The sequence below is a fragment of the Lepidochelys kempii genome, chromosome 6, assembly GCF_965140285.1.
Source record: "Lepidochelys kempii isolate rLepKem1 chromosome 6, rLepKem1.hap1, whole genome shotgun sequence".
NCBI classification, from domain to species: Eukaryota; Metazoa; Chordata; order Testudines; family Cheloniidae; genus Lepidochelys; species Lepidochelys kempii.
In genome coordinates, this window is record NC_136385.1 from 369,065 (window position 1) to 385,770 (window position 16,706).

Here is a 16,706-nt window from a genome sequence, read left to right on the forward strand (position 1 = left end):
AGGTGCTGCGATCACTCAGCACAACCGCATGTGGAGTCCCAACGCCCAGCTAGATTGCATGAATGCTTCCAGAGCCACTCCTGAATCACACCGAGAAAGGCACCAGCCAAATCCCCCCAGCTCCCAGACTTGTACCTCAGGAATATACCGTCTTGCACTGCTCAAGACAAGCAATGCAGATTTATTAATTGGTTCCCCACTTTATCAATGGAAAGTGGATGTACACCAGCCTTTGCAAACCTGAGCAGATTTACCACACGCTTTATACAAACTCACTGGTAAGGATAAACCATTAAACAATTTTTTGACTACAAAAGATAGATTTTAAGTGATATTAAATGAGAGGCAAAAAGTCAGAGTTCGTTACCAAAATCAAATAAAATATCAGCACGCAGCCTAAGCTCTCAACCCGATTAGACTGCCCAACATCTAGATTAAGCAGTTTTTCTCACCCCACTGGATATTGCGGATCCTAGTATACAGATTTCACCCTTGAAATCTGGGCCAGTCCCCTCAGTTGGAGTCTTCAGAATGTCCTTGTTGCTTGCAGCGTAGGTGGGGGAAGGAGGAAGGCCCAGCATGGGGCCCCTGTGTCTGTTTTATACCCTCAGCCCCACGTGCTTGGAGAGCACAAGTCCAGGCATGTCTGTGGGGCATTGCTGAGTCTCCAGGCCAGGTTGAGCAATTCCTCTGGTGTAGCCTCATGCAGGTGAGTCATTGCATTGTAGCTCCCTTGCTGGACAATGGCTGCTGATGGGTTGATTGACACCCAGCCTGGATGCTGGTTACTTTCCTTGCTGTTGCCTCGGGGGAGCTAATATCTGGCTGATTCCCCAACTTACAGTATGTTTTAGTGACAACCGTACCACACAATCTCATAACTTCATATGCATTAATGATACACATCTATGGATAGAGAAATGACTTTCAGCAGATCATAACCTTTCCCCTGATACCTCACATTGTCATGGAGGCCCTGGGCGATGCTCTGGAACTGCTCCCTACGAAGCCAGGCAGGACTCTGGGGAAGTCTCCTTTCTGTGAGCAGCCTGTCTGCAGGACACACAGCTCACCCGGCTTCCACCTTCCTGGGTCTGACCGCAGAGCATTCAGCATCCTCTGCCCCTCCGTGCGCTTCCCACAGCGAGTCTGCCCAGGCGGGGTCCTGGGGAAGCCAGAGGGTCCTGCCCCCCCCAACTCCACAGTCAGACATGACTCTCAGCCAGCCAGTAAAACAGAGGTTTATTAGACGACAGGAACGTGGTCTAACACAGAGCTTGTAGGTGCAGAGAACAGGACCCCTCAGCTGGGTCCATTTTGGGGGCAGTGAGCCAGACAACCACGTCTGCCCTTCACTCCATGTCTCAGCCAGCCCCAAACTGAAACTCCCTCCAGCCCCTCCTCCTCTGGGCTTTGTTCCTTTCCCGGGCCAGGAGGTCACCGGATTTCTTTGTTCTCCAACCCTTTAGCTCTCACCTTGCAGGGGGGGAAGGGCCCAGGCCATCAGTGGCCAGGAAACAGGGTGTCGGCCATTCTCTGTGTCCAGACCCCTGCACACACCTGCCGTCTAGGGCTCTGCAATGATCATACACCCTTACCCCACCCCCTAGAGACTTAAGAACTGCCTAGGGGAAACTGAGGCACCCCCACACTATTCAGAGGAAACATTAAGAACAGTCCCACTTTGTCACATCATGCTTTATATGCAATATCACAATTATATACAGCTGAGGAATACGGGGGTTACAAGATGCTCCCCCCTTAGTTAGTAAAGGTGACGCCAATGAATAATTTGGGATGTTCCATATGTACTGAAGCGTGGTACCGAAAGATGCTGAATGGGATAACTATCGACTGGGCTTTGTTCGTTTAATGTGGATGGTTTCGGGTGGTGTCTGTGGAATGGTACAAGCAACCGCTGATGTAAGGGTAATGACTTCGACTAGCCCAGACTGGAGAGAGAAAACCAGCCGGTGACAGTTTGGGTCAAGGTGTAACTAGTGTGACACTCTGTACCTCGGGGGAACACCCAGCACCCCTGTCAGGGTTCCCTCCCCACTCTGAGCTCTGGGGTACAGATGTGGGGACCTGCATGAAAGACCCCCTAGGCTTATTGCTACCAGCTTAGGTTAAAAACTTCCCCAAAACACAAATCCCTTCTTGTCCTTGGACGGTCCATTGCTGCCACCACCAAGTGATTTACACAAACATTCAGGGAGAGGCCACTTGGAGCCCTATCCCACCCCAAAATATCCCCCCAAGCCCTTTCACCCCCTTTCCTGGGGAGGCTTGAGAATAATATACCAACCAATTGCCTTAGCAATGTGAGCACAGACCAAACTCCCCCCATACTCTACAGAGATCCCCTGGAGAAGGGAAGCAGGACTCGGTCCAGGCAGGAGGCCGAATTGCGCCTACTGAGCTCTAGGGTGTACCAGAGACTGTGGGGTAATCCCCCTTCCCATCTCCCATACTGCCCGGTGACAAAAGTAACTCCGGAGGCTATGACGCTGGCCGCTACACTGAGAAAGGGAGGTCACCTTGGGGCCTTATCGAGTTTCTGAGGCCACTGAATCCACCCAGGAGCGCGGGACCCACCAATACAGGCTCGGGACTTTGTCATAACGGGACACTGCAAGACGGAGGTTCCCAGGGTTGTGTCTGGGGCCGGAGATATGGACTAGTGTCATTCGGTTGCACCATCCAAGGAGCAGCTGACAAGCCAGAGGCTGAGCGTGACCAGCCCAGGAGTGGGGGTCCTCACAGCAGAGCAGGTTAAGGCTGGCTCCCAGGGTCAAGGATTGGAGTAACCTAGCAGATCACTGGTCCGGATAGCAACAGAAGGGAACGTCATAACTGGAAAGGAACAAAAAGACAAGTGAGCACGGGCATAAACTGGAGAACACGCTCCAGAGACTGAGACGACCTTCAGACAGTGGAGAGCTTCCCGGTGCCCCGGCACTTGGTACTTGGGCCCCTACCCGTTCCGTCTGATCTAGTTTATCTACCAGATGCATGTGGTCAGAAACGAAAAATAACGATTCTGTCTGAAAATCTATAAAGGTGAAAAATTGATTAAGCCTAAATTGGGTGGACGTGTGCCTCAGTTTCCCACCTTACAGGGCACTCCAGCCCCCGACAGGCCACTTCAGCACCCCATAGCCCCTGGGAGTGACCCCAAGCTTTGTCTCTGTCACCTCAACCCTACCCAGACTCTGAGCTAACTCTGAGGCCACGTAGCCCCCCCGTGACAACGGGACTGACGTCTGTTACCTGTCTGGTAGGTCTTCCCTTGAGAGACCCGGTATGCGAACAGCAATAGGAAAGCCAAGAGGATGAGCATCCCTGAGACAAGTACGACGATGTCACCTGTCAACCCTGCGCCATGAGAGAGCGAGCGTCAGGCTGCGTTACCAGCTTCAGCGCCAGGAGGGGGCATGGCCTGTGCACTGTTTACCATGGCAGTAATTTGGGGGCGGGGGCCGTGCTGTCCCCCCACCCTGCAAGCCTCGGGCAGGAGCAGAGTGGAGCCGGCCGCGGGAGCTGATAAATCTCCCTCACCTCAAAGCGCAGCCCCTCTCAGCGGCACCAGCCACTTCCTGGGGGGCTGAGGTGGGCCTGACCCCCCTTCACCACGAGACCTGGCCCCTATGCGTGGTCCCACCCCTGGGGCCCCAACCACTGGCCAGTGTGCATGGCTGTGATGTAACTGCAGAGCCCCCTCCCCCAGTAAAAGTGGGGAGGGGAGACAAAATTCCCCTTCAGTCCACTAAAGTTCCTACTGCCACTGGCCCCCTGTAGCGCAGAGGGCTCCAGCCCCCCGATACTGACCCTGCTGTACCAGCCCCCCAGCCCTGAGGGACCCAGCCCCCCAATACTGGCCCCACTGTACCAGCCCCTTAGAGCCCTGAGAGCTTAAGCCCCCAGATACTGGCCCCACTGCATCAGCCCCGAGGGCTCCAGCATCTCCCCATCTCCTGCAGTGTGACGAGGGAAGCGTCTCCCCTGAACAGTGACTGATCAGAGGTGAGGGGTCCCCAAGGAAACCCTTCCCCCTGGACAGAGGCTTACAGGAGAAAGTCAGGGCGAACTCCTCCCGCAGGGGCTGAGCCAGAGCCGAGTGGGTGACGCGGCAGGTTAAGATGCTGCCTCTGTCCCAAGCCGTGGGGGTGAAGGTGTAGGTCAGGGTGAGGTGAAAGGTCCCGTCCGGGTTCCCCTCGGGGGTAGAATATGTGGATTCAGTCCGAACCCGCCCGTCTCTCAGCCAGGCGACGGCGATGTCCCTGGGGTAGAATCCCCACACGTGGCAGGGGAAGGAGCTCGCTCTAAAGATCGTTCCCGATCGCTGCGGGACGGAGATCCTCGGAGTGGCTGGAAATAAGGGAGAGAGGGAGTGTTGGAATCTGATGCACCGAGAGTCAAACTGCCCTGGTCGGTCTGAGCTCCCTGGGATCCTGCAGGAGCGAAAGGCCCGTTGGCCTGGCTGGGCCAAGGACACATTTGTGCGGCCCCTGACCGATCCTGCCCTGTAGGAGATCGGCAGGGAGCTGTTCCTGCCCCGTAGCTCCTTCTCCACAGTGATCAGTCTGGGATCAACAGCTCCCCTCTGCTCCCTGCCTGCTGCTGGCTCTGCCCCACAAACGCCAGGGAGCTGCTGGATACTCCAGGTCTCTCGCCCCTGACAGCAGCTGGCTGCCCAGCAGCAGCACCCCAGAGCCCAGCAGGACATGGGGCGGGATGGGCAATTCTGCTGTAGAAAAGTCCTGGGGCTCCCTCCAGGCAGCGACTGCCGGGAGACAGCAGGGTGGGAACGAAGTTTCAGTGAAGGTCTCAGGAGCTGCCGTCCCGGAGTGTGGATCTGACCTGAGCTTTGGGGAACTCTGGCCAGGCCTATGTCAGGTTATTCCTTAGTTAATCAGCTCTGATCATTTGTGCCTCTGTGCCGAAGTGGGAATTTTCTGTACTATATTTATGAGTCCAATGCGTGCCTCAGTTTCCCTGGGTACTTTGCACTGTTACCCAGTGGGCACAGCTGGGTAAAAAGCTGCTCCAGGGGCAAAGCAGGAGACCTGAGGTGTTTGTGTCACATAACTGCCTGGAGGGGTGGCGGGGAGAAATGAATGGGTCATTACACGACTGGCTGAAACCGGTGGGTCCACAAAGACAAAGGGAGCCCTGAGGACTGAACAGCTGACACCTGCCCCCGGGCAATTCCAGCAGGCAGAGCGGGTGAACCCAGCAGGGCTCTGCGGGAGGACAATGGACCCAGGGGACAGGAGGCGGGGATAAGAACTGGCCTTTGGAGACACAGGAGCTCTGCCCTAGCCTGGGACAGACAGACCAAGGGACAGGAACAGCAAGCGGAAACCCAGGTGACACCAGCCTCCACAGGGGGTGTAACCCCACAGGGCCGCGGAGATTTGCTGGGCTCTGTGGCTCACAGGATGGTTTGGTTACTTGCCTGCGGGGCTGTCAGATATGTTCTGAGGGCAAGTCTACACTATACAATTAACTTGACCTAAATTACATCCACGTACAGCTAACACAGTCATTACGTTGCTTTTGCACATGCATGCTACGCGCCTTGTGTCAGCGGTGCGCGTCTCTGATGAATGTTCTTAATGTTTTGTCAGAATGCGGCGTGTGCCTCAGTTTCCCCTGCGTGTTACTCAAGTATCTAGGTGGTGGGACAAGGGTGTGTGATCGCTGCAGAGACCCCGAGCGGGCAGGTGTGACTGCGACTGGCAGCCTGGGCACAGAGAACATCCGACACTCTGTATCCTGGCAACTGATGGCTGGGCCCATCCTCTGCAAGGAGCCAGCCGGAGGGGTTGGAGAACAAAGAGAGCAGGTGACCGGTTTGCCCAGGAAAGAGACAAAGCCCGGAGGCAGGGCAGCTGGGCATGACGGAGGCTGGGCTGCTGGAAGGTAGTCAGTCTCCTGGTGTGGGACTCGGGGGTGTGGGGGGAAGCCCACAGCCCTGGGCTCTGGATCCCCCCAAGACGGACTTTCCCGAATGCTTCTAATTTCCGTGCTAACAAGCTCTGTTCCATGCTGTGCTCCCAACAACCAATAACCCTCCTGTGTCACACGCTGGCTGGGGGTCGCGGCTGACTGCGGAGTTGGGCTGCAGGGCCCTTTGGGGGCACGTAGGCTTCCCCTGGACTATCACAGGCTGCTCCTAGAGAGGAGGCTCCCCCAGAGTCCCGCCTGGCTTCATAGGGAGCAGTTCCCGAGGATCGCCCGGGGACGCCATGACACAAGGTGGTGGGAGAGGGAGTTTGTGGTTACAGAGGGCCAGCAAATGGCCTGGAGAATGGATACCCTAGCAGCTGGTGACCTGGTGACCAGCCTTGAGAATGGATACCCCAGCAACTGGTGACCTGAATTACTTTCCAAAAACGTATCAGACACAGCATCCTGAAAAGCTGGGACTGGGATCGGGGTACCCTCTGCCACCCCTTCCTCTGTCCCTGAGAAGTCAGCGGTGTGACTGCTCCCCTCCAGGAGGTCGGACAGACAGTCCCTTCTCAAACCCTGGGCCACGGGCTGATCAGATGACTCACCCATTCAGTCCTGGGCATCCTCTCCCAAGTGACCAGTGAGGAGACATCCCTGTACCCCCACTATTCCTTCCCCAGTTCCCTCCTGGGGGGCCCCCTCTAAGACACATTTCTCTGTGCTCCCTAGGAAGGGATCTATCCCTTGTTCATCTGCAGAACTCTGCCAGCTAACAACTGGGAGAGTTTCCTTAATCCCTGGCCACACCTCTCCTGCCCCTGTGCCTGAGGGCATGTTGTCTTCTGAGGGAAAGGAGCTAGTCTCAGCCCCTCCCACACTTGGAAGCACCCTGCTTCCCTGTGTTACAGAGTCACAGGAATCCTCACCCACCTCCGTGGTTTCTGAGATCCCCTGCCCCTTCTCTGGGCTCTCCTCTGGGCCACATTGCTCTCTGCTCCCTGGAGCCGGGTCTGTCTCTGGTTCAGCTGCGACCTGCTGGCAGCTAACAGCCTGGACAGTTCTCTCCCTGGCAGGCATCACGCCCCCCTCCCTTCCCGATGTGGTGTTACCTCCAGCTGCAGGGCAGGAGTTGGTCTCAACCACCCTCCCACCTGGACGCATGTGGCTTCCCCCTTGTCACGGAGTGTGGGGGAGTCCAGGCCCTGCACCCCTCTTCCTGGGATTCCCTGAGACTCTCAGCCAGCCAGTAAAACGGAAGGTTTATTGCACCACAGGAACACAGTCCAAAACAGAGCTTGTGGGTACACCCAGGACCCCTCAGTCAAGTCCTTCTGGAGGAGCAGGGAGCTCAGACCCCAGCCCTGGGGTTCCCTGCGTTCCTCCACCCAGCCCCAAACTGAAACTAAACCCCCCCAGCAGGCCCCCTCCTGCAGCCTCTGTTCACATTCCCGGGCAGAGGTGTCACCTCCCCCTCCCCCTCCTGGCTCAGGTGACAGGCTCTCAGGTCTCCCATCCCCAGGACACATTCCCAGGTCAACACCCCCCCTCCCTGCTGAGCGACAACCTCACAGGGCCTCCTGCAGGCGAGTCACTGCATCCTAGCTCCCTGGCTGGACAATGGCTGCTGGTGGTTGCTTGACACCCGCCCGGGCGCTGGTGACTTTCCTTGCTGTTACCTCAGGGGGAGCTAATGTCTGGCTGATTCCCCAACTCACAGCATGTTTCAGTGACAACCGTAACACACAATCTCATAACTGCATTCATGACGCACATCTATGGGTAGAGAAATGACTTTCAGCAGGTCATAACCTTTCCCCTGACACCTCACCAGGCCTGCTTTATGGGGGTTACAGGATGCTCCCCCAAGGTACAGCGTGTCACAGTACCCAGGTCCCAACAACAACGAGTCAGTATTTTGTCAGGCAGAATTAGAGTCTTGTTCTTTCCCCAGCCTGGGGGCTGCGGAGTGTGGGAGAGGGCGGGAGCTGGGGGTCAGAGGGTGCCGGCTGCCCTGGCATTTGTGTTATAAAGCCACAGTCAGACCTGAGCCCTCCTCCGGCCTCCTGCCGGCCCCCACTACGGTACTGGGCCCTTTCAGCCCTGGGGGCTCCAGCATCCCACCCCCCATCCCCATCCTGGGTCTCTGCTGGGGTCCCCTGTCAGACTCAACGCACTGCACCCTTCAGCACACAACACGCAGCTGGGAGCCCAGCCCCCCTCACCTGTGACCGCCAGGGGGAACCCCTCCCGCAGGGGCTGAGCCAGAGCCGCGTGGCTGACGCGGCAGGAGAAGAGGCTGCCGGAGTCGCTCGCGGTGGGGGTGAAGGTGTAGGTCAGGGTGAGGTTAAAGGTCCCATCCGGGTTCCTCTGGGGGGCAGATGGGGTGACATCGGTCAGAACCCGCCCATCTCTCAGCCACGTGACGGTGACGTCCGCGGGGTAGAATCCCCGCACATGGCAGGGGAAGGCGCTGGCTGCGTTTAACACCCCTGCTTTCCGGGGGATGGAGACTCTGGGAGCACCTGGAACGAGAGAGACAGCCATTGAGCTGTGTCCGGACGAATGAGTGATATTCTGGGTTACCCCCATGCGCCAATCTGAGTGTAAGATACACAGATACACCCCGTTCAGTACTGTGGGGCACGAAACACCCCGGTCTCCGGGGAGGTTCTACCCCAGTCGGATGTAGGAAGCCGCTTCAGACACGGTGATTGAGGGTCCGTAGTACAGAAGGTGTCCGTGCCAGGCAGGTCAGGAGGGGGCTGGGGTACAATTTCCCGGGCTCACGTCTATTCGGAGCAGGAAGAGAGCGGCCAGCCGAACCTGGCACTCAGCTGTCTGGGTGCACTTTGGGCAGCTGGATCCCCCCTAGAGGAATTACATCCGGAGGCAGGATTCATAGATTTTGTGGCCAGAAGGGACCATTATGATCCTCTCGTCTGACCTGCCGCACGCCCAGCACCAAGAGCCCCCCTGCAGCTCCGCGGTTGCTCTGTAATGTGGACACTGCCTGTGGTGACAGGAGGGGTTCTCCCATCGCTGTAGTTAACCCACCTCCCCTAGAGGCGGTCGCTACGTGGACAGAAGAATTTGTCCATCGACCTAGCGCTGTCTGCACCGGGCATTATTTCTCACACCCCGAGTGACACAGCTGGGTCAGTCTAACGTTTCAGTGTAGCCCAGGCCTTAGTTCCTTTAGTCTGGGGGGTTTTATCCCCCTCCGACCATGTGCTCTGAGCTGCAAACTCCGCTGATGGGGCGGGGAGCAGAACCACAGGAAGAGTCGTTAGTCCTTTTGTGGATGGTTTCTCAGTCCAGGTGTAAGGAGTTTCCAGCTGCGAGATCCAACCCTGCCCTGTCTGGTATCGATGGGTCTCCTCTTTCAGGAGGGCCATGACAATGTCTGTGTAAAAGCAGCTCTTCCCACTAACGTCCCTCTCCGGCAACTCCTACGGCCACAGAGGCTCACACTGGACCCACTCCAGCGTCACATCACAATACGGGACACAGCACTTCCATGTGAGATTAATGCAGGCGGCAACTCACAAGCTCCCACAGTATTCTTGTCAGCAAGTTAAGGAAGTATGGGCTGGATGAATGCACTATAAGGTGGGTAGAAAGTTGGCTAGATTGTCGGGCTCAACGGGTAGTGATCAATGGCTCCATATCTAGTTGGCAGCCGGTATCAAGTGGAGTGCCCCAAGGGTCGGTCCTGGGGCCGGTTTTGTTCAATATCTTCATAAATGATCTGGAGGATGGTGTGCATTGCACTCTCAGCAAATTTGCGGATGATACTAAACTGGGAGGAGTGGTAGATACGCTGGAGGGCAGGGATAGGATACAGAGGGACCTAGACAAATTGGAGGATTGGGCCGAAAGAAATCTGATGAGGTTCAATAAGGATAAGTGCAGGGTCCTGCACTTAGGACGGAAGAACCCAATGCACCGCTACAGACTAGGGACCGAATGGCTAGGCAGCAGTTCTGCGGAAAAGGACCTAGGGGTGACAGTGGACGAGAAGCTGGCTATGAGTCAGCAGTGTGCCCTTGTTGCCAAGAAGGCCAATGGCATTTTGGGATGTATAAGTAGGGGCATAGCGAGCAGATTGAGGGACGTGATCATCCCCCTCTATTCAACATTGGTGAGGCCTCATCTGGAGTACTGTGTCCAGTTTTGGGCCCCACACTACAAGAAGGATGTGGATAAATTGGAGAGAGTCCAGCGAAGGGCAACAAAAATGATTAGGGGTCTGGAACACATGACTTACGAGGAGAGGCTGAGGGAACTGGGATTGTTTAGTCTGCAGAAGAGAAGAATGAGGGGGGATTTGATAGCTGCTTTCAACTACCTGAGAGGTGGTTCCAGAGAGGATGGTTCTAGACTATTCTCAGTGGTAGAAGAGGACAGAACGAGGAGTAATGGTCTCAAGTTGCAGTGGGGGAGGTTTAGATTGGATATTAGGAAAAACTTTTTCACTAAGAGGGTGGTGAAGCACTGGAATGCGTTACCTACGGAGGTGGTGGAATCTCCTTCCTTAGAGGTTTTTGAGATCAGGCTTGACAAAGCCGTGGCTGGGATGATTTACTTGGGGTTGGTCCTGCTTTGAGCAGGGGGTTGGACTAGATACCTCCTGAGGTCCCTTCCAACCCTGATATTCTATGATTCTATGATTCAAGCATGGGACAGAGTCCAAACACCAAACACTTCCTGAGATTTCTAATACCGATCGGTGATGGAAAGCACCCCTGTATTCACACCCCAGACCCACTGCAATAATCTTTGTCCAGGATATGCCTGGGCGGGGGTCATATGGAAACTAAGAACTCACTGGTCAATAATATCCTGGTGAAATGTGTGTAGCAACATTACATGCAAAGTTCTGGATCCCCCAAATAAGGCTGGTTGCCACGTTCCAGCCCACGTAGCCCCGATGAGACAGGACTAGACAGGCAGGTCTTTAACAAAGGAACGTGTGTTTACCTCCATTTACATATAAGGTCTAAACAGGGTCCTCAGACAGCGAGAGGGGGGAAGACGGGAGACAAGGGAAAACCTGCAAACAGAGGTAAGAAGAAACAACATGCACCCCCCTCCCCACCAGACACGTCACCTTCTTTACTGTCTGAACGTTAACCAGGGGTGACCCTCAGGGAAGTGCCTCTCAAAGGGTGACTGAACTATACACGTGAGGGGCACAAACACCCCAAGCTCTTGTTCCCGACCCAGCTCTCTCTGTCTGACCTAAGCAGACAAAAGAAACAGCCTCCAGACATTGGGAGCAGATCCTGGCCTGGGAATTTGGGCAGCAGTGTTACGGGGAACCCGTGGGAAGAACCTCACCTTGAACCAAGTCTAGTTTGTTACGTTCAGAAAACGTTTTATCTTTATTTCTCTTGTCGCCATTTCTGACTTTAGCACCTCAGACTTGTACTCACTTAAAATCTCTCTCGTTGTCGTTAAATAATCTTGGTTACCCTTTATTTAAAACGAATCCAGTGTTGGGAATGGTTGGGGTAACTCCCTGTACGGCAGCAGACTGTTGTAGCTCGGTCCCTGTCGAGGGGCGACGGACCTAAGCTGTCGGGGCTGCCCAGGAGAGGGCTGGACAGTGCAGGACACAGACTACTGGGGGAACATGGGGGACGGAGAGCGTGTTGTAAGTAAGTGACCACGTCTGGAGGCAGCCAGAGCGTGGCTGGGCTTTGCTGACAGGCTGCGGGGTCAGAGCTGCTGGCCCAGGGCTGTGGCTACACACAGACACTCAGGGTGGGACCTGCAGGCTGTGGGTCTGGTTCTCAGGAGCCCGGGGTGGGAGCTGCAGCAGGAAGCGCTGGGAGGCACCCCAGGGTGCAGGGCAGGTGGTGACCCAGCTGCTGACCGGTCTGGACTCACTGTCCTGCCGATATCACCCCACAGGTGAGCCAGGCCGATTCCAGCGCCGTCTCTGCCAGCGTTCAGCTGAGACACGGGGACCTGGCACGAGCTGGCCCCGGTCTGCCAGCGTCACAGTCACGCCGGCCGGTGGGAGAGCCGGCTGTGTCTGAAATCCACCCCTGCCTCTCTCTGCCCGGGCCAGGGTTCACACCCGCGCCTGCCCGTCTACACACACCCTGTCGCGGGTTTAGCTTTCGCTGTTTCACCTTCCCTTAAACCTGATGCTTCTCAGCGTGCCCTGAACGGCTGGACACCGGTCACAGCCCGCACTGGGGGGCTGGTGTTGGGTTACTGAACTCGGTTTCAATTCACACCTTTCGTTAAACCAGAGCAACCCTGAAGACGAGTAGACGAGTCCTCACCCCACCCGCTCCTCCCACCTGCGGGACTGTGGGACCAAAGCAGGAACAGCCAGTCCCGAGTTCCCAGCCGGGGAACGTCCGAGCTCTTCTCCTGTCCTTACCGAGCACACGGAGGGTCGTCTCTCCCTGCAGCTGCTCCGTACCGTAACCAACCACACATTTATACGGCCCCTCATCCGACACCGTCACCCTGGAGAGCGACAGGGAGGCGTCCCCCGTCTCCAACTCCTGCTCCGACACGCTCGCTCCGGGCTGGGATTGTCCCCTGCCCTGGCCGTAGTGCGCAATCCTCTCCTCAAACAGAAACCACTGAACCCGCAGGAAGCGCAGATCGACTGGCCCCCCGACGTCGAACCGACATTTCAGCAGCGCCCCAGAGCCCAGCAGGGCCCGGGAGGAGGGATCTGTGACTATCTGCAGCCGGGAACCTGCACAGGGAAAGAGAAAATCACGCTCTGGGGCTCTGGGCAGGGCTGGGCCGTGCCGGGGGGAGGTCGCTGCCTGGGGATGGACGAGCCAGTGAGGGGATCTGGTCCCGCAGGGAAGAGGGTGTGGTGGGGTACCTGGGGCAGGTGCCGGCTGTGCTCTGGCTCCCCTGGGTGTGTCAGTGACTAGGCACCTGCCCCCCCGTTCTCCTTCCCAACCCGTCCCACACGGGCTCCCTCAGAGCCAGGACAAGGCGTCAAAGGGAGGTTTTGCAAATAGCTCTGGGCTTCTTCCCACATTCGCTCCAGCCCTGTTCACGCCCCTCGAGCGATCTCCCTGGCCCTGTCTGCACGAGCCTGGCTCACCCCACTGGGGGCACAGTCCTGGGGCAGAGCTGGCTCGGAGCCGGGTTAGACGATACAGCGTAATAAACACCCCCCTGTCTACACGCGCACTCCCTGCTGGGCTACGGCAGAAGGGCTCTAACCCCCCCGCTTCCTTCTGAGCCTGAGCCAGCCCCAAACGGAGCCGTCATGGGGTTTGTCTAGGGGCAGGTCAGTCAATGGATGTTCCTGTCCCAATGTCGGGGGCCAGCTGCTGTGGGAGGCAGGACCCAGACGAGAGGGGCGCTGGGATGCTCTGGCCTGGCTGTTCCCAAGCTCCTGTCCCCAGGGCAAGGTGAGGAGGTGACTGGCCGGGTCATCGCTGAGAGGTTGTGCCCGGAGAGACACCAAGATATTGGGGGGCAGCAGGTTCCCAGTGCCCTGTGTGAGAACGCAGTGTACCCGTACCTTCGCTCAGACCCCGACCCCCCTCTCCTGCCCCCGGGATCCCCCGCGGCTCCCCCATCCCTCCCCCGGCTCCTGTCACATCCAGGGGCATTCACACGAGCTCCAGGCAGACTTGGCAGCTGAGGCTGGGCAGAGCTGGGCAGTGACTGACCCACCTGTACCCAGGGCCCATCCCCGGGACTTTACTCTGTCGGGGAGCCCCGGGGCCCTGCTCTGCCCTCCCCGCAGAGACACCAGAGGGTCTGGACTTACCGGCCACCCCGAGGAAGAGGAGGGGGAGGAGGAGAGCCCCCAGCCCCATGGTCCCTGCCCTCTGTCCCCCAGCTTCCCTGTCTCCTTCTCCGGGGCTGGCAGGGCTCCCAGCGAATTCCCTTTCACTTTCCTTTTCACTCACTTTTTGTAACACGGCAGACATAAGAGTTTACAGTTACTGATCCCGTCACACGCAGACACCCACCGAGTCGGATCAGCCAGGGGAAGGGCCCAGGCCCCCCAACCCATAACCCCCTCCCCGCTGGGCTGGGGGTGAATCCCCTGGGGTCGAAGGGGGCTGGGTCCCCCCAGGAATGGTGATGGGGCTCAGCCCCCGTCCCGTCCCGTGCTGGCTGGGGGTCACCCCAGAACAGCCCCCTGCGCCCCTCCCAGCACCCAGAGGGGAGGCAGCTCCGTGCTGGACTCTGGGGCTTGGGGAGCACGTGGGGGGTTTAACCCCATCTAGGGTTGCCAATTTGCTAATCCCTGAAAACTGAACAGCCTGGCCCCGCCCCTTCTCCGAGGCCCGCCCCCCATCCCACCTGTCCGCCCCGCTCCATTGCTTGCTCTGGACCCCCACCCCCAGGACTCACCTGCCTGGCTGGGAGGAGCTGATCCAGAGGCTGCCGAATCGGGGCACAAGGGGGCATGGCAGCGATCAGTCCCTGAAGCGAGAGGCTGGGGAAATCAGGACAGAGCTGGGGGGGGAGGGTGTCCCTGGAGTAAGGGGCAGGGGAAAATGGGGGCACAGCAGGGCAGAGAGGGTCAGTGTCACGGAGTGTGGGGGAGTCCAGGCCCTGCACCCCTCTTCCTGGGATTCCCTGAGACTCTCAGGCAGCCAGTAAAACGGAAGGTTTATTGCACCACAGGAACACAGTCCAAAACAGAGCTTGTGGGTACACCCAGGACCCCTCAGTCAAGTCCTTCTGGAGGAGCAGGGAGCTCAGACCCCAGCCCTGGGGTTCCCTGCGTTCCTCCACCCAGCCCCAAACTGAAACTAAACCCCCCCAGCAGGCCCCCTCCTGCAGCCTCTGTTCACATTCCTGGGCAGAGGTGTCTCCTCCCCCTCCCGGCTCAGGGGACAGGCTCTCAGGTCTCCCCTCCCCAGGGCACATTCCCAGGTCAACGCTCCCCCTCCCTGCTACGTCACATCCTCACAGTCAGTCGCTGGCAAAGGGACCCTGGTGGCTCTGGTCAGCACCGGGTCGTTAAAAGTCCGGTCGGCAGTGCTGCGGGTCTAAGGCAGGCTAGTGTCTACCTGTCCTGGCGCTGCGCCCCAGAAGCCGCCAGCAGGTCCGGCTCCTAGGCAGGGGGGCCACGGGGCTCCGTGCGCTGCCCCCGCCCTCAGCACCAGCTCTTTCTCCCATGGGCCGGAAACTGTCCAATAGGAGCTGGGGGGGGCGGTGCCCACAGGCGAGAGCAGCATGTGGGGTCTCCTGCCCCCCACCCCGCCCAGGAGCTGCCCTAGCGCCCCCACTGTGCCTCTGACCGGGAGCTGCCCAAGGGAAGCCCGAGCTGCAACCCCCTGCCCCAGCCCTGAGCCCCCCAAACCCAGAGCCCCCTCCTGCACCCCTAAGTCCTCATCCCTGGCCCCACCCCAGAGCCTGCACCCCTAGCCCAGAGTCCGTACTCCCTCCCACACCCCAACCCCCTGCCCCAGCCCTGAGCCCCCCAAACCCAGAGCCCCCTCCTGCACCCCAAACCTCTCATCTCCAGCCCCACCCCAGAGCCTGCACCCCTAGCCCAGAGTCCGTACTCCCTCCCACATCCCAACCCCCTGCCCCAGCCCTGAGCCCCCCAAACCCAGAGCCCCCTCCTGCACCCCAAACCTCTCATCTCCAGCCCCACCCCAGAGCCTGCACCCCTAGCCCAGAGTCCGTACTCCCTCCCACATCCCAACCCCCTGCCCCAGCCCTGAGCCCCCCAAACCCAGAGCCCCCTCCTGCACCCCAAACCTCTCATCTCCAGCCCCACCCCAGAGCCTGCACCCCTAGCCCAGAGTCCGTACTCTCTCCCACACCCCAACCCCCTGCCCCAGCCCTGAGCCCCCCAAACCCAGAGCCCCCTCCTGCACCCCAAACCTCTCATCTCCAGCCCCACCCCAGAGCCTGCACCCCCAGCCAGAGCCCTCATCCCCTCCCGTATTACCAACCCACGGACCAGCCCAGTGAAAGTGAGTCAGGGTGGGGGAGAGCGAGCCACTGAGTGAGGGGGAATGTAGTGCGTGGGGGGGGGCCTCTGGGAAAGGGACGGGGCAGGGGTGTGGCCTCGGAGAAGGGGTGGAGCTAGGGTGATCAGTTTTGTGCAATTCGAAAGTTGGCAACCCTACCCTGGACTGAGGGGCTGGTGGGGAAATCGGGGCACAGCGGGGGGGGCGGTTGGTCCCTGGAGGAGTGGCTGGGGAAATCGAGGCGCAGGGGCAGACGGGTTGGCCCCCCGACGGGGCCGGTCCCTACGTTGGAGCCCGGCCCGGGAGCCAGGCAGTGCTCGCCCTCGGGCCGGGGTCGGGAGCAGCAGCCGCGAAGCGGAGCCGCTCCTCCCGGTCCCCACGGCGGAGGCCGGCCTCTGCAGGCAGCTGGTCCCTGATCTCCCCTCTCGCTCTCCAGCCCGGGGCTGCGGGTGCCACAGCGGCTGGAGCTCAGGCCCCTGCCCGGCCTCGGCCCACTCGTCTCCCCGCCCGTGCAACGCCCAGCTGCCCCTGTGAGCTCCTGCGGCCCCCCGCACGCAGCTCTCCGGGTCCCCAGCCCGGGTGCACCCCTCAGCGCCTTCGGCCCAGCCCTGCTCCCGCCCGTGGGGGTGGGAGCGTCTCATGCCAGGGCCAGAGCCTGGTTCGCTCTCTGCTCAAAGGGCTGCAGGGATCCTGCCCGGACTCCACACCAGCCACCCGGGGGCCAAACCTCCTGAGACCTTTAACCAAGGCTGGTGCAGCCGTAAACACAGCGTGGGCCCGCGGGGGGGCCCAAAGGCAGGACCCTGTGCT

At 58.9% G+C, this 16,706-nt stretch overlaps 1 protein-coding gene across 2 annotated transcripts; it reads right to left on the reverse strand.

Moving 5' to 3' along the window:
* Positions 1–1,683: 1,683 nt before the first annotated feature.
* Positions 1,684–13,840, reverse strand: LOC140912247 (signal-regulatory protein beta-1). Of its 2 annotated transcripts, XM_073346394.2 has the most exons (6): positions 13,727–13,840; positions 12,359–12,685; positions 8,184–8,483; positions 4,072–4,371; positions 3,274–3,378; positions 1,684–2,856 (listed from the first exon to the last, which is right to left on the reverse strand). In XM_073346394.2, exons 1-6 carry the CDS (start codon positions 13,773–13,775, stop codon positions 2,795–2,797), a joined length of 1,143 nt encoding a protein of 380 aa, XP_073202495.1. In that variant the 5' UTR covers positions 13,776–13,840; the 3' UTR covers positions 1,684–2,794. The 2 variants fall into 2 exon arrangements, with proteins under 2 accessions (XP_073202495.1, XP_073202496.1); XM_073346395.2 differs by lacking the exon at positions 3,274–3,378.
* Between the last annotated feature and the right edge of the window lie 2,866 nt (positions 13,841–16,706).

What these genes read in the sequence shown, in the direction of transcription:
- LOC140912247 (XM_073346394.2), bottom strand. Translation starts at nt 13,775, where the DNA reads ATGGGGCTGGGGGCTCTCCTCCTCCCCCTCCTCTTCCTCGGGGTGGCC. An exon ending in GACGACCCTCCGTGTGCTCG is followed by an intron (nt 8,484 to 12,358) that starts GTAAGGACAGGA and finishes CTCTCGTTCCAG; the next exon opens with GTGCTCCCAGAGTCTCCATC. An exon ending in GTTCGCCCTGACTTTCTCCT is followed by an intron (nt 3,379 to 4,071) that starts GTAAGCCTCTGT and finishes CTCATGGCGCAG; the next exon opens with GGTTGACAGGTGACATCGTC.